The sequence below is a fragment of the Pinus tabuliformis genome, chromosome 5_1 (assembly GCF_031772625.1).
Source record: "Pinus tabuliformis cultivar Carrire ecotype Pingquan chromosome 5_1, CPIR1, whole genome shotgun sequence".
NCBI lineage: Eukaryota > Viridiplantae > Streptophyta > Pinopsida > Pinales > Pinaceae > Pinus > Pinus tabuliformis.
In genome coordinates, this window is record NC_142305.1 from 608,947,910 (window position 1) to 608,975,635 (window position 27,726).

The 27,726-nt window shown below is 38.7% G+C and overlaps 1 protein-coding gene across 1 annotated transcript in view; it reads right to left on the reverse strand.

Moving 5' to 3' along the window:
• Positions 1-25,885, reverse strand: part of LOC149166405 (uncharacterized) — a 45,439-nt gene extending 19,554 nt beyond the window's left edge. The window contains exons 1-3 of the mRNA XM_089430154.1: positions 25,334-25,885; positions 24,946-25,247; positions 19,931-20,063 (exon numbers count right to left, since the gene is read on the reverse strand). Coding sequence (XP_089286280.1) covers positions 19,931-20,063; positions 24,946-25,247; positions 25,334-25,764 — 866 coding nt within the window. The 5' untranslated portion in view covers positions 25,765-25,885. The remainder of the gene's footprint in view (positions 1-19,930; positions 20,064-24,945; positions 25,248-25,333) is intronic.
• Positions 25,886-27,726: the final 1,841 nt, after the last annotated feature.

A 27,726-nucleotide genomic window follows, 5' to 3' on the forward strand; every position in this document is an offset into this window, starting at 1 on the left:
GGTCATCATCACTATAACCCGTACAAGAGGAGTGACAAGGGATATTTTTTGGATGACTTCAAGAAATCAAATCCACCTACATTTTTGATGGAGAAATGAAGAATTCACATGATGCATAAGCGTGGTTTCTTGGGTTGAATAAGTTCTTCCAGTTGCATGATTACTTAGAGGACATGAAAACCAGGATAACTACCTTCAGTCTGAAAGATAAAGTAGACATTTGGTGGGAAGATGTGAAGAATGTCAGAGGAATTCGGGAAGAGGAGTTGGCTTGGAGTGAGTTTGAAAGAATTTTTAGGAAGAATTATCTATCTAAGAGATATTATGATGACAATACAAAGGAATTCTATGAGTTGAAGACGATATCTATGACCGATGATGAATATACTAGAATATTCTTGGAGTTGTTGAGATATGTATCTTATCTTAAGGGGGAGAAAGAAATTATTCAAAGATTCATCAGTGGGTTTCTGGTAGCGTTCAAAGACATGATTGAGTTTGTTGAGCCTACATCATTGGAAGAAGCCATCAGAAAGTTGAAGCATTGTTATGAGAAATCAAAGAGCATGTCTAAATCTAAACATGATTGGAAAGATAATGATTGCACTAAGGGAAAATGGGATAAGAAGCGACGAAGACTACAAGACACGGGTAATAAATAAATTGCAGCGCTCCACAAGAAGTTCAATGCATATGACAGAGGAGAGGGATTTTAGTCTAAGGAATAGAACAAGGGTGACAATAGGAAGCCTTTACAGTGTTGGACTTATGGGAAGGATCACTGCAGGAGAGCTTTTCCACAGTATCAGGGTGGTAGACTGCAGATTTATAGTGCTTAGAAGGCACATACTGTGGGGGATGTTGGACATAGTATTCCTTAGATTTATGCGGCGTTGGATAATAGGTAGGTGAATCACCAGTCATATATTATTGAGATGGATAGTAAGCTTTTTGATAAAATTATTTCTATTTTTATTGACCTTGTATTATAGTTATGTTAATCCTAACCTAGTGGATAAGTGTGGTTTGATTAAACAAGTGCATGCAGAATCTTTGTTAGTGAAGTATGCCTCATGTACTAAGAAAAGAGTTCATCATTGGGTAAGAGCTTGTGCAATTGAGTTGAATGGTGTGTCTACATCAACGCATCTGGATGTACTTCCATTGAGATCATACATTATGATTTTGGGTATGGATTAGTTGTATCTTCACAGGACTAAGGTGGATTGTTATGAAAAGGATACTGAGTGCTTGGATGACAATGGAGAACATAGAATCTTACAGGGTAAGAATAAGGTGACATCAGTTAGGATGGTTACAACTATGCAGGAAATGCGTAGTCATAGGAAATGGTGTATATTGTTTACAGTGCATATTTCTAGTGATAAATGTAAGGATGTTGATGAAATTGAGGTCTTGAAGAGGGATCCTATTTTGCAGCAGTTTCAAGATGTATTCCCTGTAGAGATTTCAGTGTTACCGCCTCATAGGGAAGTGGAATTTTCTATTGAGATTGTACCAAGGGTAGCACCAACATTAAAGGCACCTTACAAGATGAGCACTCAAGAGTTAGTAGAACTGAATTTGTAGTTGAAGGAAATGTTGGAAAAGGGATACATTAGGCCAAGTGTGTCTCCTTGGGGTGCACTAGTGTTGTTTGTAAAGAAAAATGATAGTACTCTCAGGTTATGCATTGATTACATGCAGTTGAACAAGATGAAGATTAATAACATGTACCCTTTGCCGAGGCTTGATGACTTGTTTGAACAGTTGAAGGGAGCGAAAATGTTCTTGAAGATTGATTTGAGATTAGGATATCATCATGTACGCATCAAAGAAGAGGACATCTACAAGATTTCCTTCTAGACCAAGTATGGGTACTATGAGTTTGTTGCGGTTTCATTTGGTTTGACTAATGCTCCAGTTACTTTTATGTGTGTGATGAATAGTGTGTTGCATCCTATCTAGACAATTTTTTGTTTGTATTCATTGATAATATATTGATATATTCTAAGAATGAGTAAGAGCATTACAATCACTTAGAAATAGTCAGGCAACAATATTGAGGTTTCTAAGAGAGAATCAATTGTATGCCAAGCTTAGTAAATGCAGCTTCTTTCAAATAGAGGTACTTTACTTGGGACATGTCATTTCCAAGGAAGTTATAGCAGTGGATCCATAAAAGATCATAACTATCATGGAATGGGAAATTCCCGGGAATGTGGATGAGTTCAAATCATTCATGGGGTTAGCAAGTTACTATAGGAGGTTTATCAAGAGCTTCTCATATATTTCCTATCATATTACATCATTGCAGAGAAAAGGAAATAAATTTGAATGGATAGAGGAATGTGCAATGAGTTTTGAGTTGTTGAAAAAGTTACTTACGAATGCTCCAGTTCTAAAGATTACAGATCCGGATAAAGAGTTTTTGGTGTGTACAGATGCTTGTAAAAGAGGACTTGGTGGAGTCCTAATGCAGGAGGGATAGGTGGTATGTTATGAATCAAGGAAACTGAATGAGCATGAGTAGAACTATGTGACACATGATCTTGAGTTGGCAACGATCATTCATGCATTGAAGATGTGGAGGCACTATCTTCTTGGTAGGAGATTTGTGTTGATGAGTGATCACAATGGATTGAGATATTTATTTGACCAACCGAATCTGAATGCCAGGAAAACTAGATGGTTGGCTATGATTATTGAGTTTGACTTTGATAATCGGGTACATTAAAGGAAAAGAGAACATGGTTGCAGATGCTCTTAACAAAAGCGCACAGGTAAATCACATAGCAACTATGAATTCATATGCTAAAAATTTATAGGATCATATCTTGCAGGAAAGACAACAAGATGAAAAGTACCAACATCTTAATCTCAAGTTACAACAATAGGGTATAGGTGAACATGATGTGGACTATCATCTCATGACATATGGTTTGGTTAGATTTAGGGACAAGATCTATGTGTTGAACAACAGTGAGCTCAAGAAGCTTATTGTTGGGTGTGACTTTTTACCTGTTTTCTGCACCTTCTTTCCTCAATTTTGACCCTCTTATCCTCTAGGCCCATGAAAATTTACATGATTAACCACCCTTGTTATCACTTATACAACATGTTCCACTATCATGTTATTTTGCCATGTTTTGCTAAATAATACGATACTTTTTTCCTTTCTGTGGCTAACTGGGGTGAGTATTGGAGGAGTATTTAAGAAGCTATTCTCTTTTTCAGGTGTTTCTCACGGAAACAAAGTTATGGAGTAAATAGGTAGTGCTGATCAGTTTTAGAGCAAGGTAGAGCAGTTCGTTGTTACACCCTGTATGTTGTTACAGTTTGTTGTTATACATTGAATGTTGTTACAGGCTGCTGTTGCACCACATGCTGATACAAAGGATCACTATTACACCAAGGGTTCTGTCGCCAATGATTGTCGTTACATCCCGAACCTATTCACTCACAGGATGCTGTTGCACTGGAGCTGGCAAGTTGTGGGTATTATTCCACATAACAGTTGTCAGGTGTTAGGAATTGTTTATTTTAGAAGCAATAGACCCAAGTGGTTGCAATATTAACCAATATATCTGAGAACAATTTGTATTTAGAAATAGGTTGTAACTACTTTTATTTTATGATCAGCATGAGAATCATGAGATTCTCATGACTGATCTATTCCTAATTTCGGGAATGTAATAATTATAAAAGAAACTCGATTTCCTATGTACAAGGACGACATATAGAAAATCATTGTTACTCTGCTCTTGTAACTCTGAATTATTTTTAATATTAAAATCACTATGGTGATGATGTTACTGCTCTTCATATGATTTGTTAACTAATCTTGTGTTATTCTTGCGCCCTTGCTAGGGAGGAAGGGCCCTCCTCTTTAGCAGGGACTGCAGCGGTAGAAGTAGTGTACATTATTGTTTCTTTTATTGTCATATGGTTTTCTGTTGTTGTTGTACAAATTGTGAAATACATTCGCTTCTGTTCCAGATTATATTATGTTGTTACATTGGTTTGATTAAACATAATGATAGTGACCAGCTGGTGTAGTCATTAGTTTACTGTGTGGCGCACCCTTACTCTGGTAATTGCGAAGTGTGATTTCAATTCTGTGGAGTGTTTTAATTTCTACATGAATGATTTGATTTTTGCAATTGATTCAGCGACATATTTTACTCTTCTTTCCATTTTTCATCCTTGGTTGTAGTGTATCAGCACAGACAGTGCGAACTCCATTGAAACAGTAACACTTACCCTGGGTTGACAATTAAATGTTGCAGGCTTGGTCAATTAGGATTGATTAAAACAAATCTACATTTTGGTGTCGTTACCGGGGATGGAAGTTGACGATACAGTCAGCTAAGTTGTTTTTTTAATGATAGAGTGTTCCTAGTCCATAATCGTTGGGCGGTAAGATGAGAGGTAAGAACCTGCACATCACTCTAACATACCTGGGTGGGCTCATCATTGTGATCACTAGGGCAATTAGGGTGTGGAATTTTGGTGTTTTGTTTAACATGTCTTCAACACTTTAGTTGTTGGGCAACAAGACGAGAGGTAAGAACCTACGCATCGCTCTAACATACCTGGGCGGGCTCACCATTGTCGAAGACTGAGACACTTAGAGTGTGAATCAATACACATAGGGTCCATGTATGCAACTATAGGAACTGTATAAATACCAAAACTACCCCCACTCTAATTAGTCACGGGAAAAACGGGTCGTAAAAAGGAAAGAAAGAGTGTAGATTTGGGAAGGAAAACATTTATCCAAGAACTAATCTCTAACTTGGAAGAAAAAGAACAATCAAGATCTCAAAGGGACACAAGGAAAACAGGGCCACAAAAAGCTGTTACTCCAATAACAAGGATAGAAACCTCTAATTCCTCTATCTCGGGGCCATATCATTCTAAAGCTAGCACCGACACTCCCAAGATTAAGAATCCAATTCAGGATTAGCAGGGGGAAGCTAGTAGCCAGAACTTTAGGACCAAGGGACAGGGGAAAACTGACGGGGATATCAAACACCTGAGATGAGAGAGCACCTATTGGTTTATCAATATCCATATTCAGGTAGTGTGGTGAAACAACCAACCCTGGAGTTACCCAAGCCACCAAATACACTTGTAAGACCATCACAAAAGCAATTTGAAGAATGTCTGTTACAAAAAGGGTTAGAAGGATTAACCATGGGGGACAACAATGACAACAACACTAAAATAGATGCTGTTGTCACCACCTTTGAGTTCCCAATTGGGGATATCAAAGGCGAAGCTCCTATAAAAAATATTCCTCTATCATCCTTACCATCCTTCCGAGGGATGACTATAGAAGACCTGGACACCTTCTTATTTGAATTTGATGTCTTATGCAAGAGTTATGACTATATCTCAAATGCTCAGAAACTTAAATTATTTCTTGCTACTTTGAAAGGGGCAGCCTTGAGATGGTTCATGGGATTGGGCTCCGCTTCTATTTGAACATGGAGCGATATGAAGGAGACATTCTTATCAAAGTACCAAGACTATTGCAGAACTAGGGACTTAAGGGAGGAAGTATTCAGAATGACACAGAAGGAGGATGAGAGCCTGGAAGACTATGTAGAGCGGTTCCACTATAATCTGTAGAGGTCTAAACACAGCGATTTAGACCATGAGATCTTGAAGACCATATTTATTAGAGGAATGAGGGACGACTACCTTGACACATTGAACCTACTAGGAAAAGGGGATATATTTTAGGAAAAATTCGTTGAAATTGTAAATATCTATCTAAGATTCTCTAGAGGATCGTCTAAGGGGAGAAGCACAATTCGAGATGCCTCTACCCGAATACAAAAATCTACAGGTGGGGGAGTAACCAGAGTAGAGATCTGTAGTTTGTTCAAAAATTTCAAGACCGATATCCTTAATACTCTATCTGCCCAGATAACAACAACGCAGATCAAGAAAACATAAGCAGAAGTAGATACACCTCTGGTTGTGTTCTGTTCGAATTGCTGGAAGAAACATCCCTTGAGGGAATGTGAATTGAACAACATCAGCTTGTGCAATATTTGTGAGCGGGAACATTCAACAAGTCAATGTCTGTAGCTTCCTAGATTGAAGGCAGTACTTAGAGAGTCAAGCGAAGAGGTGGAATCCTCTTATTTCATTGCACCAAGGAGACCATGGTAGCCATGACCTCCAGGTATGTTTCAAGATTTTTCCTTTTTCAATTCATGGAACAATGCATATAATACTCAACAATATCCATGGTAATACCCTGCTCCTTCTTTGGCACAATTTCCTTCATCTTAGAACCAGTGGTCTCCATCTCCCTCTATCCAATATCCTCCATCTCAACCATACCCTTGGAACCAAAACTGGAGAGGAAATGCCCATAATACAGATTTACCTGGATTACCAATACAACAACAACTACAATTACCTCCTTTCCAAACTATTGCTCCTACACTGCCTGTGCGACCCCAACTACCTGTGCAACCTGACCCAAACCCAAACAATAAGGCAGCTCAGAGCATAGAGGCTCTGCCTACCTTCCAGACCTATGTTATTACCTCGTGGGACTTAATGAAATTCAATTGTGATCGGGTAAGGTAATTAAACCAAATCACTCCCCTATCATTACTGAGGAGGAATGTGAACCTTCCAGAGGAGATACTGTAGGCTCTGAGGCGGTTGTTGCACCTATAAAAACTGACACAGAGTAGACTATTACATCTTTAATAGCCAACTCGTGAAGGATTGTTACTCCTGTAACAACCAACTCGAGAAAGGCTGATACACCTATAACAACTGACTCGACTGCTATAACTCAGAATCCTCCGTATCCTCGGATATTGACTGAGCTTGGAATGACCTCATAGCTCGAATCTGATTTTCGTAGGGAGTTGTAAAATTTGCATGTATGAATTCCTCTACTGCAATCTCTTAAAGAAGTACCTATTTATGCTAAAAAAGTACTCGACTTGTGCATTAAGAAACCTGGGAGGAAGCTGGAAGACCCTGTTACCATACATGTGATGGGGAAATTATCCGAATTAATGTATGGTCAACCTCTTCTAACTAAGTGTAATGATCCAGGAAACCCTACCGTTACTGTATACATTAATGATCATCCCATAACTAACACATTGATTAATATTGGGGTTGCCATTAATGTGATGACAAAGGACCTCTTTACCACCCTAGGGCTACATGGGCTTAGACACACTCCTACTATACTTGAATTAGTAGACAGATCCCATGTTAAACCCGAGGGGTGTTAGAGGACATAGTAATTACAATAGCCTCCTCGAGGTATTTGGCTAACTTTCTTATCTTACAACCCAAATCCAACTTGGGTGGATATCCTTTGATCTTAGGGAGACGTTGGCTGGCTACTGCAGATGCATTTATAGGTTGTAGATCTAGATCTATGGTGATCTCAGATGTCCAAGCTACAAAGAATCTTAATCTTTACCCCCCAAAACCAAATGTGGATTTATATAACTATTGGTGGGATGAGTTTGAGCCTAAATCGGAACTTTCCCTACCGCTCCTCACTCTGGGGAAAGCCCAATATTTCAAGGATGAGACAAAAGATGACATCATTAATGGTTTCATTAGTAACTCATTTTCTGTCGCTTCCATTAAAAATTTGAATGAGGAAGACGAGGTAGAATACATATATTTTGAACAAATGAGAACCACTCTGAATACTGACAACAGTCCAATTAAGATAGAACTAGGAAAGTTTTTGAATATTAACTCCAACCTGACTGCTGAGCAAAACCAACTGATGTTACAACTGTTACAAAAATACAAAAAGGTATTTGCATGGGACTATATCGATATGAGAGGGATCCACCCTAACTTGTGCACTCACCGTATTTATTTTAAGGATGGTTGCAAACCAGTCAGACAACCGCGCCACCGCATGAACCCTGCACTGAAGGAGGTGGTGAAGGAAGAATTACAAAAACTCCTTAGTGCTAATTTTATTTATCCGATATCTTACAATCAGTGGGTGTCTCCGCTTGTCATCGTTCCTAAGAAGAATGAAAAGTGGAGGGTCTGTGTGGATTACAGAGAACTCAATAAGGCCACTCAAAAGGACCATTTTCCTTTACCATTTATAGATTAGGTCCTTGACACCCTTTCTGGAAAAAAATTATTTTCATTTCTAGACGGGTTTAGTGGCTACAACCAAATACAGATTGCCCCAAAGGATCAAGAGAAAAAAATCTTTACTTTCCCTTAGGGAACTTTCGCATACAAAGTACTCCCTTTTGAACTCTACAATGCGCTAGCAACCTTTCAAAGGGAAATACTGGGAATTTTTTTCTGATTTGTTGAATGAATGCCTTGAAATCTTCATGGACGATTTTACACCTTATGGAGATGCTTTTGAAACAGCATTAGCTAATCTAGAAAAATTGTTGGAACGTTGTGTACAAACTAATGTTGCTTTGAGCACTGAAAAATGTCACATGATGATGACTGAAGGGATTGTGCTAGGACACTACATTTATGCTGACGGGATCAAGGTAGACCCTACAAAAATATAGGTAATTCTGAAAATTCCAACTCCCAAGATGCAAAAAGAGGTACGTAGTTTCTTGGGGCATGCAGGGTATTACATGAGATTTATAGAAAAAAATTCAAAAATTGCATCATCATTATTTTCCTTGCTCATGAAGCATGTTGAATTTTTGTGGACACGAAAGTGTGAGCAAGCCTTTTTGAAGCTGAAATGTTGTGTATCAGCAACTCTGGTTTTACGATGACCTAATTTGGAACTGTCGTTTCACATAGCTACAGATGCATCTAATATTGATGTAGGTGTTTTTTGGGCCAATTGGAGGACAAGAAACCTTATGTTATTTACAACAAAAGCAAAAATTTAACTCCGTTGAGCTCAATTATACAGTGACTGAGAAGGAATTCTTAGCAGTCGTGCATGCCATCAATAAATTCTGACATCATATCACCGGGTATCAAATATTTGTACACACTGACCACTCTGCCATTCGTTTCTTAATGAATAATCCAATTACCAATGGTATAATTACACGTTGTTATTGTTGTTACAAGAATTTGGTATCACAATTGTCGATAAACCTGGAAAGTATAATGTAGTAGCTAATTTCCTTTCTAGGTTAACTATTGATGACAATTTCATTCCTACCGAGGATTCTTTCCCTAATGAATATCTCTTTGTTATTTCTACCTACTCACCTTGGTATGCAGATATAACCAATTATCTTGCTGTAGGGAAGTTTCCACAGTATTTGTCCTCCAACGAGAAGAGAAAGATCATACAGCAAAGTGCTACCTATACCTGGATAGATGGGAATATTTATCACATTGGACCAGATTTCCAGATCATACATTGTGTTAGAGAAGATGAGATCTTTGACATCCTTAAGGCCTGTCATGAGGAACCTTGTGGAGGGCACTTCGCAGACAAGCAGATAGGGTAGAAAGTCCTTTCGACATGGTATTATTGGCCAACAATCTTTCAGGCTACCAAGAAGTTTGTGAAAGGATGTGATAGTTTCCAAAGGATGGCCCAACCACTACAATCAGATTAGATGTCGTTACAACCCCAAATCGTCTTAGAACCTTTTGAGAAGTGGACCCCAGATTTTGTGGTACCAATTAATCCTTCATCTAGACAGAAATCTTACATCTTGGTTTGCACTTACTATGTCACAAAATGGGCTGAGGCAAAGGCACTAACGAGAGCCACAGAGCAGGTTGTTTCAAACTTTCTATTTGAAGGCATCTTTATCCAATTTGGTATATCCAGGGAGATAGTCACATATGGAGGGCCCCAGTTTACATCCCATATGATCCAGAATTTGGTTGAAAAATATAAAATCCATCATAAAATCATAACACCTTATCATCCACAAGCAAATGGCCAAGTGGAAAGCACTAACCAAGTCATTGAGGGGATCCTTACCAAGACCGTAGCCAGTCACCAAAGGAATTGGGCCAAAAAAATTCCAGAAGTGATGTGGGCATATAGGAATACATGGAGGAATACCACAGGGTTCTCCCCATATGAACTTGTGTATGGTAAAAATCCCTTTTTCCCTATTGAGTTCGAAATCAAGACATTGAGAACAAAATTGCAGGTAAATTTGGATATGGCTACAGCACAAAAGCAGAGATTGAACCAGCTCAATGAATTAGAGGAGAAACGGCTCACTGCTATCCAGCAAACAAAGATTATCCAACAACAGAGAGTTAAGTGGCATGACATATTCATCAAGAAGAAGAAGTCCCAGAAAGGAGATTAGGCTCTCTTATATGACTCGAGATTCAAAGACTTCAAGGGTAAGCTCTGCACCAGATGGCTAGGTCCCTATGAAGTAGATGTAGTCTTTGACAATGGGATTGTAAATTTTGTTACCATTGACAGTGCGAGGACACCATTGCTTGAAAATGGGAACCGTCTTTGGTTATATCACAAACCTGCTTCAAGGGATTCATTTGTCAACATTGTCACAAATTCAGATCTTCAGATTACAAGAACAAGGGAAAGTCCCCTTGTGCTGCCAAAATTCTAATTTTTCAATAAGTGTAACAGTTGAAAACCAACCGCTGTTGGCAGCTGTTACACCTTCAAACTTCAAATAGTAGTAGTAGTAATAATAATAATAATAATAATAATAAAACAATCTGGCTATGAAAACCTTTTTCGAGCGCAGATAGACAATTTCTGTAGCAGTTGAAAACCACTTTGTGGCGGTTGTTACACACTTTGTAACAACATTTGTTATTTCAAGCATACTCTACAATAATGTTGTTACACGATCTTTTTCTTTTTTTTTATCTTTTGTGAAAATTAATAATACATAATAGTCGTCTTGGTTGTTACATCTGTAACAGCCGATGACTTTTAGAGATAATTCAAGTAATTATTTATTGCAATAGACAACGGGCATCATCGTGGTTTGGAAAACAGTTGTCGTGACCGCCGGAGTTAATTCCGCACGCCTCACCACCAACGTCTTCTCCCCACATCACCCAAGTATGTCATACAAAGGTAATATCATTATACACTTTTATTAAGTAATTTTGGCAATTTAACACGATATCGCTTTTGATGGCCGAGGTTGGCTGCCACATTTAGGTTGGGGAGGGGGGGTGAACTATATTGCGACATGACCTTTGCATGACCTGTGAATATTTAAAAAACCGCAATTAAAGCATGGTGATTTGGTACTCATTGTCACTTAATGACCGATCTTACCAAAAAAGGGAATTGTACCTCTCACTAGATCTCCCATAACCTAGCATTAATAAGGTAACATTACTGTGCAGTACGAACCATGATTGAAAATATTAATTTGAAATTCTCACCTACGCCACCCTACCATTTACCCTTGCTGGAGCATTTCATCCCCATTTAGAGTGCTCAGAGAAGTGGAAAAGAACAGTTGTAAGCTGAAACAGATAAGTAGTGTGCCAAATACTCTGGAACTTCTAAAGGAGGGAAAAGGAAGGAGAACAACGTTGAATTTGTGTAGCAATGGGTGGAGCAGCAATTCAGCATGAACTGGGGTCAACAGAGGCTTTGAGAATTTGCCCAAAGCATGTCAAATTTTTTAGGATGCAAGTTGGTTTGAGTTCTTTCAGAGGCTGGAGAGATGAGATGGGGGAGTTGTCATGGAATTCGTGAAGAATTTAGAGAGAAATCAGACAGAGGTTAGGGGTTTGAATCTGGAGGTCACAAAAGAGGTGATTGCCCAAGTAACAACATTACCTGGAAGGAAAAAAGGTCGTTTTACAGGAAAATTAATGACCCCTCCTTAAAGGAGGATTTCCTCCAAGAGGAGGAACAACTGGTGAAGAAAGGGAGGGGGATTAACAGTTTATCACTTCCCCAGCCATGGGCTGATGTTTCCCTTTACCTCATCAAGTACATCACCTGTGAGGAAAGGGAAATAATCATGTTCAATTACCACTTTTTGTTGCTAAACCATCTTTGACTTCGACAACTGATAAATCTTCCCTACTGCTTGATGGGAAACTTCAAGCATATGGTTGCAGCCATCAAAACTACTGCGCATCCAAAAACATGCATCACCAACCATGGCCTCATCAAACTCATTGTGTTAGACACCTTAAGCTTCCAGGGCAGGATTTGGGAGGAATTCATAAGGAAGAAGGCTTGAACTACCCGCAGGAAACAAACTTGGACATTTGAGGAAGCTCTAGTGGCAACAAAGTAGTAGCCCTAGCCTTCGAAAGTAAGGGTTGGTAAAAGGCCAGTTAACAAACCAATTGGTGATAGGTGGCCAAAGTAGAGAATAAGGGTTAGTGGGCACCCAAAGTCCCCATCCATGTCCAAGAAGAACGAGGAGGCAGTGAAGTAGAAGGACGAGGAGCAAGCTCAGTAGGAGGAACCTTCCTCACCTGGTAAGAGTGAAACTCAATCCTTGCTGTTAAAAATTGAAAAATTTAGAAAAAGAGAATAGAGAGCTAAGGGAACAACTAGCATAGGGGAAGGTAGCGACAAGAGCCCCAGGGTTAGACACTTTGGCCCAGGTCGTAGACAGGGCCAGGAAGGGAGATGTCCGAGGTGCTGTGTGTAGGACCTATGCTGAGAAGCTAGTGGCAACGGGTTTTAGAGTTTGTGCAATGGACACCATCTCGAGGGAAACACAAATCGAATACTGGGAGCTTGACACACAAAAACACGTTGAAGACGTTGTTGTTACACAAGAACCAACAACTAAGATGGCACAATCCACAGAAAGTAATTTGGTAGGGGATACAAAGGAGCCCTTGGTTGACAATGTTGTTACACAAGAACCAACAATGGGGATGAAAGCCTACCAAGGGAAAAATGACATACAAAAACTAGTGGATGACACTGCCGCTACACAAGAACCAGTAGTGGAAATGGAAGCTGACCAAGGAGAGAAAGAAACTGCTACACATAAATCCATTGATGGCGCTGCTGTTACATAAGAACCAATAGTTGAAATGGAGCAGTTTCACCCTCAGGAGGCTATTACACCCTCGATTGTTAATGAATGTGGGAGAACACTGGGTCTTGACAAAGGATGGTGTTATGAAAAGATGTTGTTGTTACCAAAGCTACAAAAATGGAAGTAGCAGGTTATCTGCTACAAAAATGGAAGTAGCAGGTTATCTCTCTACAAGAGGAGGTGATCTCGCTCAAGGAACACAAAAGGATGATGGATTCCCTCAGGGAAAAGTGGTTAAAGGAAGAATGGGAGAGAGAATGGGAAGCACAGACACATAAGGAAGCCATGAAGAAAAAGGATGAACAAATGCATCTGTTACAACGGTAGGTCCTGGATGTGATGAATGACAAGAAAAAGCTTCGTGATCTTGCCTTGAACCTGCTAGCATGCAGGCAGTCGTCCCCATCGTATCCAATGTTCCTCTCGGAATGATATTATTTATTTCAATTAAAAGCAGTTTTTGAGAATAGGTATTATTTAGGTTCCTTTACTTGAACTTTTCTTGATATTTTTCACACTTGCGATTTTGATGAACAGAGCTTGCTTTGCAAGCTATTTTTGCATAAAATCATGTGTGAGTATGTCAACACAAAAATGGTAGCAAGTGTTTTCTCCTATATGGGAGATTTTTAGTTGCGGGTCTTTCTTTCATTTATGAGAAACCAAATCGAATGGCATATGGCCATGAAATCAGTCAAAAGCAATGAAGCAAGGACAACGTTATGGGTCAGAGCAAAACCAGGGATGGTTTATGAACTCAAGCATGAGTTTAAGTTGTTCCTGAGCACCCCAGAGATCAGGGAACAATCAGCCATCTATAGGAAGAGGATTGTGAGGATTTGCCTCAATTTGCATGCATAGATGAAAATTCGAGCACTAGCATGATGCGTTAGATGCACCAAAGCCTGTAGCGTTGAGTTGCAAGAAGGGGATCCTTTTGAATATAGAAATTTCGTGGCTGTTGTTACATGGGTGCCTGAATATGCTCGGATCGTGAAGACATTGGGGGAATTTTGGGTCGGGCTTAGATTTAAATTTCCTTTGATTTGGTTACTAGTAGAAGAGTATCAGTCAGACTACCACCTATGTGATTATGAGGAAGAATCTTTGCCATGACAGATGAAGGCCACTCAGGGGTATAGAGCTCCACGTGAAGACATTGCTAGTGCTTACATTTTTACAGACTTGCATCGGGGGTATAAAAAGAGAAGCTAAGGTTCTGCATGGGGAGATGTAGTTGCTTCAGTTGGGTGGAGATGTCGGGTGTGAATTTTTACCTATTTTATGCACCTTCTTTCCCCAGTTTTGATCCTGTTATCGTCCAGGCCCATGAATCTTTACATGATTAATCACCCTTTTTCTCACTTATACAGCCTGTTCCACTATCATGTTATTTTTCCATGTTTTTCTGAATAATATGATACTATATTCCTTTTTGTGGCTAACTGGGGTGAGCATTGGAGGAGTATTTTGGAAGCTCTTCTCTTTTTCAGGTGTTTCTCGCGGGAACAAGGTTATGGATTAAATAGGAAACGTTGATCGATTTTAGAGTAGAGTAGAGTCGTTCACTATTACACCATGTATGTTGTTACAGGTTGTTGTTACACATTAAATGCTGTTATAGGTTGCTGTTACACCACGTGATGATACAGAGGACCGTTGTTACACCAAGGTTGTTGTCTCCAATGATTTTCATTACACCCTGAATCGTTATTCATTCGCAGGATGTTGTTGCACCGGAGCTGGCAAGTTGTGGGCACTATTCCACATAGCAGTTGTCGGGTGTTAGGAATTGTTTATTTTCGAAGCAACAAACCCAAATGGTTGCAATCTTAACCAATGTATCTGAGAAGAATTTGTATATAGAAATAGGTTGTAACTACTTTTATTTTATGATTAGCATGAGAATTGTGAGATTCTCATGACTGTTCTATTCCTAATTTCGGGCATGTAATAATTAGAAAAGAAACTCGATTTCCTATGTACAAGGACAACATATAGAAAAGCATTGTTACTCTGCTCTTGTAACTCTGAATTATTTTTAATATTAAAATCACTACGGTGATGTTGTTACTACTCTTCATCTGATTTGTTAACTAATCTTGTGTTATTCTTGTGCCCCTGCTAGGGAGGAAAGGCCCTCCTCTTTAGCAGGGACTGCAGCGGTAGAAGTAGTGTACATTATTGTTTCTTTTATTGTCATATGGTTTTCTGATGTTGTTGTACAAATTGTGAAATACATTTTCTTATGTTCCAGATTGTATTATGTTGTTACACTGGTTTGATTAAACATAATGATAGTGACCAGCTGGTGTAATCATTAGTTTACTGTGTGGCACGCCCTTACTCTGGTAATTGGGAAGTGTGATTTCAATTATGTGGAGTGTTTTAATTTCTGCATGAATGATTTGATTTTTGCAATTGATTCAATGACATATTTTATTGCTCTTTCCATTTTTTTCATCCTTAGTTGTATTGTATTGGCACAGACAGTGCGAACTCCATTGAAACAACAAGACCTACCCTAGGTTGACAATTAAATGTTGCAGTCTCGGTCAATTAGGATTTATTAAAATATCACTACACTTGTCTTGAGGGAATTTCATGCTAAGTCATATTCAGGTCACCTAAGGTATCATAAGACATTGACAACGGTTAAGAAGTTCTACCATTGGCCGAATGTGAAGAAACATGTGACAGAGTTTGTTGCGAGATGTTTGGATTCTCAAAAGGTAAAAGCAAAGTGTAAGCATTGAGGTGGGTTATTATAACCGATTTGGATTCTAGAGTGGAAATGGCTAGTCATTTCCATGGAATTCATTACAGATTTGCTAAGGACATCTTGACAACATGATTCTATTATGGTCATGGTTGACAAATTGACAAAGGTAGCTGACTTCATTCTAATAAATACTATGAATTCAACTAGTGAAGTAGCACAAGTATTCATTAGAGATATAGCGAGGTTGCATAGTGTTCTAAAGAATATTGTGTCAGACAGAGATGCCAAGTTCACTTATGGGTTTTTGAAGGAGTTATTTGTAGGGTTGGGTACAAAATTAGCCTTCGGTACAACTTATCATATGTAGACAGATGGACAGACAGAGAGGGTCAACAAGATTTCGGAGGACATGTTGAGAATGTATGTTATGCATCAACAACGAAAGTGGGAAGAGTATCTTCCACTGGTGGAGTTTGCGTATAACAATGGGTAGTAGGAGACTTTGAAGATAAGTCTATTTGAGGCAGTTTACGGGCAAAGTTGTAATATTCCTATCAGTTAGAGTGATCCAATGAACATCGTATTGATTGGAATGGACATGTTGAAAGAGATGGTATAGGAAATGTAGGGAAACAAGAAGAATATAAAGGTACCACATGACATCCAGAAGAGCTATGCAAATCAACATAAGGTGTTTAAGGAGTTTTAGGTTAGGGAAAAAGTGTACTTGTACATCAAGACCAAGAAGAGCTCCTTGAGGATTGGATCATGTGCTAAGATAGCACCTCAGTATTGCAGGGCTTTCAATATTCTTGAGAGGATTGGACTAGTAGCCTACCGACTTGCACTGCCTCTAACATTGAAAGTCCATGATATTTTCCATGTGTCATTTCTTAAGCAGTATGTGAAACATGTTGATCATGTGATTTCATGGTTTGTATTGCAAGTGGAACTAGAAGGATAATTCCATCTAGAATCCAGAATCGAGCAATCGAGCAAGTTAAAGTGCAATGGAATCAATTTGCTCCTGATGAAGCTACATGGGAGATGGATGATTAGATGCAGGATATGTATCCTTCTCTATTTTCTAGATGAGCAGATGTATTTTGGTATATGTTTTGATGTTGTGTTTTGGTTATGTCTATATATGCATATGTATGTAAAAACCACATCGAGTTGTTTTATAAAGCTCCAATAAGAGATATGGTGTTCATGATATGTTGCTTATGTTTTCAGTAGATGGATATGATGTAAATGTTGCATCGAGTTGTGTTATAAATCTCCATAGGAAATATGTGTTTGTTGGTTTATAAGTGTCATTGAACACCGAGGATGGTGTTCGCACAAGGGGGAGGGTTTTGTAACAACCCCAGTTAAAAATCCATGTAATAAAGTTAATAAAGGAAAAATAATAACCAAGTTCATTGGACATGTATTCAAAGTTGAATGTTTGGCAAAAACATAGCGATGGGGATCACTTGTGATTAATTAATGGCTATGGAAATTGGCAAAGGAAAAGTGGCATTAATTGGGATTTTATTTATGAAAATAATGGAAATTAAAAGAAAAGGACGGTGAAAGGTCACATAATGCGCGAGGAAAATTGAATGAAAATAGAGGGAAATGAAGAAAATAGAGGCTTCAATGATAAAAAGGTTTTTGAGGACTAGTTCCTAGCTTTTTTCAGTGTAAGCTTTTTTTAGTACAATTTTTCATTTATTTATTTATTATTATTTATTTATTTATTTATTTATTTTTTTTTTTAGCGTTGAGCTCTATTCTATTTTCTCTCTCTCATACTCTTCCACGCTTAGAGTTTTCTTGGAGCACTCTTGGAGGATTTTTGGCATACCTGGATATGGAGAAAGAAGGAAAAGGAAGAGCTGGAAAGTGTAAGGGGACACTGGTATCGACAAATATAGTGGGTTTGCTTTGCAAGTATCGAGTTGCAGATATGATTTCCTCGCTAGTTTTGGCATGCACGACATATGCATATAGTTGTTTGGTTATGATCTGTAATTGGCATGGAGGATTGCCTAGATTGAAAGTGGTTTTCCTAGCCTTGTCATTCCTGGATAGCCATAGTGTTGTGGGTTTCCCACTTGATTGTTTTTGATTGGTGCTTATGTTCCTTATGGTTGTCGGTTGGGTTATTAGTTCCCGGAGCCTTGGTTGGACAAATGCTTTGGAATCCCTTGAACAACTTGGGTTGAATTACTAGTCGTGGAAGCCTTGGACAAACGCTCTAGAGCCCTTGGTGGGTTGAGTCACTAGTTCTGGAGCATTGGTTGGACAAACACTTTGGAGCCCTGCGACATCTATTTGTTTAGTTAATATTCCTAGAGCTGGGTTGGAAAAAAATTTCTGGAGCCCTGGATAACTTTGGTAGATACCAATCTGGTGATGGTTAGTCATGTCTAGCCGTGAGGTTGAATCATTGGTAAAGGGTTGAGGTGGTTTGGCCTCTATAATACTTGGTTTGGTTTTGGTTGGTTTATTCCATGGGATCCCACACCATTCTTGGAATATGGAATGGGGATGATTTGTTGAAAGAAAGATTTGGTTCAGCCCAATCTAGGTCGAGTGGTACATGGAAGTCCCTGACTTGGTTGGTTTTGAATATGTTAATAAGAGCTCTTTTCCTCTTGTATTTCATGAGTATTCATACTTGTTATTATGTTCCTTTGATGTTTGTTTTATCATTGTTATTATTCTAGTTATATGTTGGTTATAAGCATGGTTTTATGACATAATTTAGTTATGAATCTCATCATGTTTTAATTGGTAAATGAACAGTTTATGAATGTATGACCTAATAGATGATAATGCCACTGTTGTGAGAGGGAATCAAACCTTCTTAATGATTCGTGTTGGCTTAATGGGGCCTGACCTAAGTTCAGAAATGTTTAGCCAAACAAATCCCGACACTAACGACCCTTTCGGAAATAGTCCGCGGAGCGCGGACTGAAGTCTCACTTGAGGTAGTATGGGAGGATGCTGGAACCAGGTTTCCACACCCTAGGGATGTCTTGATGTGGTCTGGGTTTGCACGGAGTGATCCTACGCGTTGTGTTGCTTCCGCGCAGCTGTCTTCTCGGAGCAACTACCTTAGTCAAGCGCGAATGCAATTTACCTTTTCTTTACTTAATATTATTATAGATCTTTTGTTACTTACGAAGGTATAGATATTTCAGTTATTATTTAACATAAACAGACATACACATAATCATAAATTAGGAACAGGTGCATAACCCAAAATCTAGAACAGATACACGATATTTCAAAATCAACTTATCTTTATTAAGGCCTTTGTCCAGTTACTATCCACTTCCTGCCCTGCGCACACAGCTGTAGGGGTCCGTGCACACAACTGCGGACTCTAACCAGGCCTTCGCGCACACAGCTGCAGAGCCTCTATCTCCTATTACAACCCAAACTTGCACTTACAGACTCAGATCTACTATCACTTTTAGACACCCATATTACTTCTATTACCAAAAAGCTGCCTTTTACACTTAGAGCCTTGCTCTTATTTATACATTCCCATGGTCCGCAGACCATGGGTAGGCCGACACATTCTAGATTAATTTATAATATTTTAGGGTGGACTACCCTTAGACTTGACCCATTACAATTCGCGCTCTGCGCACTTCGCAGAGCTTTTACAATACAATACCCAAAAATGTGGGCTTCAAGCCCCAAAACCGTTACGCGGGGGATCCGCTGCCCAACAGGCCCCCAACACAATCATCATGACTCGTCCCAAGTCACTCGTTTGTGCAGCAAGACGCGTTGCCAAGGCTTTGCAGTTCACCATCCCTGTGAGTGATGTACTACACTTCGTTGTTCCCTCCTTACTTCTTGCAACACTTCGTCATGCTCCTGCTCCATTTCCCTTACTAGTTCGCCTAACCGATGATGCTCATTCTGCTTTGCTCGGTTAACAAAAAGCGGCTCCTCATAGGATTTTAACTCTAGTTGAGATGCCAAAGCCATGAACTCTTTGTGCAAGTGCAGTAAGTTTGCAATCTCTGGTCCCGTATACTCAATATCTGCTGCAGCTTGTGTTGCATTTTTGCAAGAGAGATGTTGTTGTCCGCGAGGTCCCAATCTTCAAGGTTTATCGTAGGCACATAGCCCAAGGTTGCACTTGTCCACGATATCCCAAGATTCACCATCTCGCCCTTATCTTTTATAAATCGCTTACCCGACCACAAGTTTCGCAGTGATATCCGGACCAGTCCTGCTATTTGTCTGGGAATTTGTGGTATGTCTCTTACCATTGGTGTTGAGCTCGGCATGGTGACTTCGGCCGTCGGCATTACGCTGTCCCAAAGGTCCTGCAAATCATCGAAGTTGGACGGGTCCATATCTATCAGGTAACTCAATAACTTAAGTCTCATAGTGCCATGGTTTGTCTGGTAGATGACCAGCTGTGATTTATAAGCCAGCCAATATTCAAATTCGACCGTTCCCTCCTTTTTTGGTTAATTAATGCGATACATACTGGAGATCGTTTCAAATCCAATACTGACTTCACGTCTGCTCCTTGTTGCCTCAGATTGACCATCTTGTCATGAACAGTGACCTCAATGGTCACTTTCCTGCCTTTCTATGCAGCAACGCAACCCTCTATGTGCGACTGCACTTCTTTTAATAAACGCTTCTTACGCGGAACCCTGTTTCCACGCAGCTTTCCTGCAGACTCGTTTATAGTCCCGCGCCTTCTTTCAACTGCTTGAAGTGCTGAGACTATACTTTGGTTGGTTAGTCAGGCAGCCGACCCACTCGTGTAGAGCTTCAGGTGACTGCCATTTACCTTTCCTGGGAAGGGCTCTCCATTAAGCTTGCCGAGCTGGACCGCGCCCCCATCGGTGACCTCTTTGACTACATATGGTCCCAACCAATGCATTCAGAGTTTTCTAGGGAATTTCTCGAACTTGCTTTCATACAGTAATACCAAATCGTTGACTTTGAACATGCACAATGTGATGTGGCGATCCTGCCAAGCTTTCTCGCACTGTTTTTGTACTTGTTGATGGATGCCTACTAGAAATCGTTCTTCCTCTAGTTCTTCTAGTTGCGCGAGCCTCTCTTCCAAGGCTTCGTGGTTGGCCATGCCTATCATCACTATTATCCACAAATTGGGTACAATATATTCCATTGGCATGACTGCTTTTGTGCCGTAGACTAACTTGAACAGTGTCTGCCCTGTCAATTTTTTGGATGTTGTTCTGTATGCCCATAACATGGCAGGTATGAGTAAATCCCAATTAGTTCGTTGCATGTTACATACTTTGGTCAACACAGTCTCCAGAATCTTGTTGAATGCTTCTACGGTCCCGTTTGCTTGTGGATGGTACGGCGTGCTTCGCTGATGATACACATAAAATTCTTCAGTGAGTGTGTTGATAGTTTCATTTAGGAAGTGTGTTCTGTGGTAACTCATTATAATTTTTGGGCATCCAAACCACGTCAAGATGTTGTCAAATAAAAATTTTGCAGATGTGCAGTCCTTAACCGACTGTGCTTCCACCCATCTGGTTAAATATTCTATCGCAGTGATGATATAGTGCGCACCTATCTTCCCTTGAGTGGTGATAGGCCCCACAAAGTCTATGGCCCATTTTTCAAATGGTTGTAGCATCATCTATGGATTGAGTGGCATCTCATCCCTTCGCAATGGTTTCCCAGTCCACTAACATACGTCACAGGCCCGACAGTACGCTTTTGAGTCTTGATGTAGGGTTGGCCACCATAGTCTGGTGTGAAGAATCTTCTGTGTTGTCGCCCATCCCACAAACTGTCCTCCTGCAACCCCCCCCCCCCCATGCGCTTCTGCGAGGATCTGTCTCGTCCAAATTCAAGTACATATCTTTGTAATATTTCGTCATTTCCCATTTTGTAGAGGTGCCTCGCGATAATAGTAAAATCCGCCGCGCGTACCACCAATTCTTTCTTTTGCTGAACTGAATACCCCTGTGACGCAGTCCCTGTGGTTAAGAAGTGGATTATATCCTCGAAGTGTCCATCCGTGACACGCACTGCATAGAGTTGTGCATCAGGTAGTCCTTCCTCCAAATTTGTTGGCTTCTCGCTGTTCTCAATTCGGGACAGGTGATTTAGGCCTGCGTTTAGGCATCCCGTCTTTACAATGACCTCGAAATCATATTCCTGAAATAGTAACAACCATCTACAAATGCGCCCCCCCAACACAGGCTTTTTCACCAGGTATTTCAATGCAGAGTGATCGGTATACATTTTAAAGTGCCTACCGAGTAGATAGTGGTGGTATTTCTGGAGCACATATACCATCGCCAACTCCTCACACTCAGTAGTGGAGTAGTTCTTTTTTGCTTTAGACAATCGTCAACTTGCGAAAGCGATCGGGTGATCAATGCCTTCCGCTCCTTCCTGCGTGAGTACAGTGCCCAGCGCGATACACTACGCATCAACATGTACATAAAATTCAATGTCCCATTTTGGGAAAACCAAAATTGGGGCAGATGCCATCTTTTCCTTTAGAATCTCCAGACTCTTCTTACAGTCATCATTCCAAAAATACGTAGCATCCTTTTTCAATAATTGTTCCATTGGTGCCGTGATTTGTGCGTAGCCCTTAATAAACTTTCTATAGTAGCCAGTGTGTCCCAACGTGGTACGAAGTTTTTTGACACTGCGCAGCGCTTGCAAATTGAGTATGACAACAATCTTCGTAGGGTCCACCATCAAGCCTTGTCTGCAGACTACATGGCTAAGCTAGTTTCCAAAAGGGATGAGGAATGTACACTTTTTAAGATTTAGTTCAATCTGGTGTCGTCAACACGTATCCAACATCAATCGTAAGCTCGCTACATGTTTCTTGACTAGCCCAAATACAGTCCAATCGTCAAAATAAACCTCCAAAAACTTATGAATGAATTCTTTGAACGCGACCACTACTACGCGCGAAAATATCGCTAGCGCATTCTTCAAACCGAAGGGCATAATAGTGTACTGGAAACATCCCCATTCAGTCGCAAAGGCGGTTTTGCTCCTATCTTCCTGCTCAATCTTGATCCGATGGTACCCCGAGAACCCATCTGTGAATGAGTATGCTTCCTGTCCACCAACATTCTCCAGGAATTCATCTATAAACGGGGTCAAGAATGGGTCATGAACACAAGCATCATTCAATTTTAAGAGGTCCACGTAGATTCAAATTTCGCCCTTCTATTTTTTCTCCTGCACTATCATAGGACTCACCCAATCAGACTCTTCCACAGGTTCAATAATTCCTACTGCAAGAATTTTGTCTAATTCTTCGCAGACTTTTTCCTTATACTTCAGATTCAAATGGTAAGGACGCTACTTAACTGGCTTCACTTCCAGTTTCAGAGTTATCTTCATCATCCCCAGGTCACCGAGAGTCCCATTTAACTCTGTTATTTTGGTCGAGAATAAGTCTTGATATTCGCACAATAAATTGACGACCTTATCCACCGTGGCATCATCCCAATACTTCCCCAGGGTCGCGTACTTCGGCTCCTCATTTGTACCAATGTTCACCTGTTTCGTTTTTAGTGGCGCTGTGATGTCAGGGTCCTCAATCGACGATCCTCGAATTTTACAACTCCCTTCTATTTCCGGAATGTTAATGTTTCGGGGGTCATCATCATCATCCTCCACTTGCATGTTGTAACATTCTAGGGCATGGCTTAACTGATGTGACCATTCTGGTTGAAATATTTCTTCTGGTTCCTGTGGTATTTTGAAGATAGCGACTTTCACAATTTGTAGCGCATCGTCAATAGTATCCATCCATTGGTCTTCAAATAAGAATGTTAATAAAAACCCTTCGCATAAGATATCCCATTCGCCAGTACCATGTCGGAGTTCTATCTCAATATACCAGTTTCTAGGGATAACAATGTAAACTTTGAAACGGGAACTGATACTGTTACCCGTTTTGTAGAGGTGGCAAAAAAATGACCCGATTTTCAAAAGTGTTGATGCAGAATACACATGTTTTTTTAAGAACATGCTTTTTGGAACTTTAATTTTTTTCATGTGCATTAAGTGGGTGAGGCTCGGTGAATGGTAGTGATTTTCATCCTGATTTTAAAAAGTGTGTATTCTGCATCACACCCTTTTTTTAAAAGACCTATTTTTTGACTTTAAATTTTCTAGTGTGTGAAATGTAAAAAATTATTTTCTAAATTTGATAGTTTTTGAAGTCGTCATTGTATTCATATTTTCTTGTTCTCTATCTTAATTTTTTTTTTTTTTAGTGGGCTTTTTATTGTTTTGCGTTTTTAAATTATAAAGTCGATAGTTTGAATTTTAGATAATCTACATATTTAGACATCTTTTCAACCCCCTTAATTAATTTTTCAATCGACATGAAATAATTGTTTCTAAAAAACAACATTTTTTAACAATGGACATAAAAAAATAACCATTTTTAACATAAATATAACAAAAAAACTAAACGTTTTGATAATTTTTTGCTAGAATTAACATGTCAAAATCACAATTTTTATACAAAAATATTAACTAAAAATGGTCAAATAATAGTTTTTTTTATGAATTTCATGTCAAAAGGATAATAATAACTACTTTTAAAAAAAAAAAATGATTAACTTAAAAATCAATGCAAAAATCACATATTACCAATATTGAACGTATAACAACCCTAATTGAGTGTTTATTCTTCTCATAAAATGTCAAAGTCAAAACATTGCAAAGCTTGAGTTACAAGCATAACTTAAATTTAATCAAGAATGTCACGTAATCCAAACTCTTCGTCCTCTAGAGTTTCATCATTGTCCTCTTCCACAATATTTTCTGTTTCATTTTGCTCATTTTGCTCATTTTCCTCTTCTAATGGGTCTTTCATGTCTGCAAATCCCCCAATATGTGTCTTTCCATACATTCCATGTAATGGTGGTTGGGGTTCCTTTGCCTTTTTTGCCATACGTGATTCACTAAAGTCCCCTTTCTTCAACCCAATTTCTTGCATTGCATCTGGAAGAAATTGAAGAGCATTAATTCTTTGCTGAATGAAATTGCATTGTAATGGATCTTTCTCAATTGCAATGCAATTTCTTCCTTTTTGAAGGCAGCATGCTAGTGTTGTACCTAATTATCAAGCACAAAAAAATAATGAAGTAAATTAGTACAATGACATATTAATTAAAAAAAAGAACATATTGAAATTCAATTCCATGTGGCAAAACGTACCTGAGCCAGAAAATAAATCCAGAACCCAATCTCCTTCATTTGAACATATGTCTATAAGATAGTTAATCAATAATTGTGGTTTCTGATAAATGTTAACTATCTCTCCTTTCATTTCTTTGTCTTCATATGTTAGTTTTCTCACAACAGCATCATAAGTCAGTATTTGGCTATGACTCTTTTTGTCCACCCGATTAAAAATCATAGACATATGGCTATCATCTTTTGCCCAACTATCAATATGAATGAACTCACAGTCATTTATAAATTGTTGATCTTCATTGTCAAGAAGATTTGACTTTTGCCTGTAACATAAAATAGTAAAATTTCAATTAACTTGTACATAAATTAATTTTTCAACATTAATCAAATATACCTTTAAACATCTTACCATGTAAGCTGCATCCTTGAATTTGTTTTCCCCTTGAAGCTTGACAATAACATTGCCAACTGTGTGTCTGAATGAAATGTCACAAATCTCCATAATGGTGATGACGTCACTTCCTTAAATCCCGCCACCACTTTATTAAAAGCTTGATAAGTATAAGGGTCATTATCATAGCAAATGTTTGGAATATTGAAACCATGGGGAATATCTGCAATAACGAGGGCATAATCCCTTTTTGGTATGAGTTTCGCAATGTCTTCACAGTCGCCTTGTATTACTTGATATTGAATAGTGTCTAGCCCATTCCAAATGAAATGATTAAGAGTTGGATCAAGTTCAACATTCTTAATACGTTGCTTTCTCAGTCTTTCAATCTTTATTTTTTCAATAAAAGTCTTGAAACTGTCTGGTGCTCCATTATCTTCTTTCTTCATCTTTTACCAAACAAACAAATGTATGTGTAAGTTTTAATTTAAATTAAAAATAGTACACAGATGATTAAAACTGAATGTATAAATCAAGTTACCTTTTTAAATGCAAGATAAAAAGCTTTCAATGTTGATGTAGAACTTGAATCTGGATAGTTGCGTACAACATCATCCCAACTATCTTCATTCAACAATTTAACCATTTGTTCCTGAATTTTCATGTAAACTTTGTGACTGCATAGATAAAGTAAGAAAAAGTTAATATACTGATATGTATAACAAATACTACCAATAACAACATGTTTTAGTTAAAAGATAACTATAATCCTGGAAATAAGTAAAAATAATTCAGCAAACTTACTTTTGAAATTCTTCAGACATTTCTTCCAATGATAATTCCCCCGACTTCACACGAGATAATATTGTTTTGACAATTTTTTCATCTTTCACTCCTTGCATCGCCCTCCAAGGCGTGATGGTCATATCGTCTGGAAGTTGCTTCAGTTCAGGCGCTGATTTATTGTTGCTACATATCAATGGCTTAGACTTTCTGACCTTCTGGTTTTTAATGCCAATGTCTTCCCACATGCTAAAAATGTCATCAATCAAATTCCAAATATCTCCAGTTCTAAATGCCAATTGGAAAATGTTATCAACACCTCTGAATAAATCGCTAGATCTGTTGTCTTTTCCATTTTTTGAATTGCCTTTATCTTCAATTTGATAGCCTATTTCCATACAACATTCCTTTCGGAAATCTGTAGTAATATTGATCTTATCCCCACCACATTTTTCTAGGAATTCACTATGAATAAATCTAACCTTTTGGACCAAAGTCATAGACATCCTATATTCATTATCTGAATTATGATCCCATGCCACTAGCTTTGCTTCTGTTTCATTTAAACCAGCATAAATGATACATTTCATCGTTTCAAAACGTGGGTTATTAGGATATTCCTCCATCAATTGTCTTTGAGCTTCAACAGAATGGTTCCCCCCAAGCACATAATAATTGTATTCAAAACATTTTGACTTATCAAATGCTTCTTTGTTGGGAACTTGAAGTGGATCAACAAGAAGCACATAACTAACCACATGAGCATATGGATTGTACCTCATCAATGTCTTCAAGTTGTGAACATGCAGATGGTGCGGCTTTCTGACTTGATATTGGCATTGTCCTTCACTTGCCTTATAGGTTTGTGTCACATTTAACTGAAATGTACGACCACCATCAACTAGGTTTCTCTTTGTCAAATTCTGTCGAATGGCATTTTGTTTTGTTTTGATAATGCCATCACCTAAATCAGCTCCTGGTGTAATGATTTCTCTGCTTTCTTTTGAAGTTTCACTAGGTTCTTGACTGCTGGTAATGACTACTTCAAGATCTTCAACTCTACTTTTTTTCGTCTTAACATTCTGAAGAGATCTATTCTTGGCCATTGTTACTTTTGGTCTTTTACGACCTTCCACAATTTCAATGTCATCTTCAGTAATGGCAACATATGCTTCATTGTCAACTTCATCGTCCTCAAAAGTAACTTGTTTACCCTTGCTAGATTTATCCACCAGAGGCCTTTTTTTTCTGATTCTTTGGATGTAGTTTTGTAGCATCATCAATTACTACATTTTCCATGTTTTGCATATCTTCCTCTGACACTGAGTAAAAATGGCTGACAACGTTCATGATATACTTCTCTATGTAATGAATGCCTCCCACCATAATTGAACAGCTTTCAACAAAATTCTGCCAAACAAAATATCATATGTTAATATAATCAAAGTTAAAAAATATAGCGAGACATTTTCAAAACGCAAAATAAAAATACAAATAACAATACTTACCGTGTTTTGTGTCATATCATTTACGATTTGTTTACACAACTTTGTAGATACCTCTCTCCTATCATATAATGAATATGATAGTCGGTATTTAATCCTTTCATGTGACTTGGCAGTTTTTGT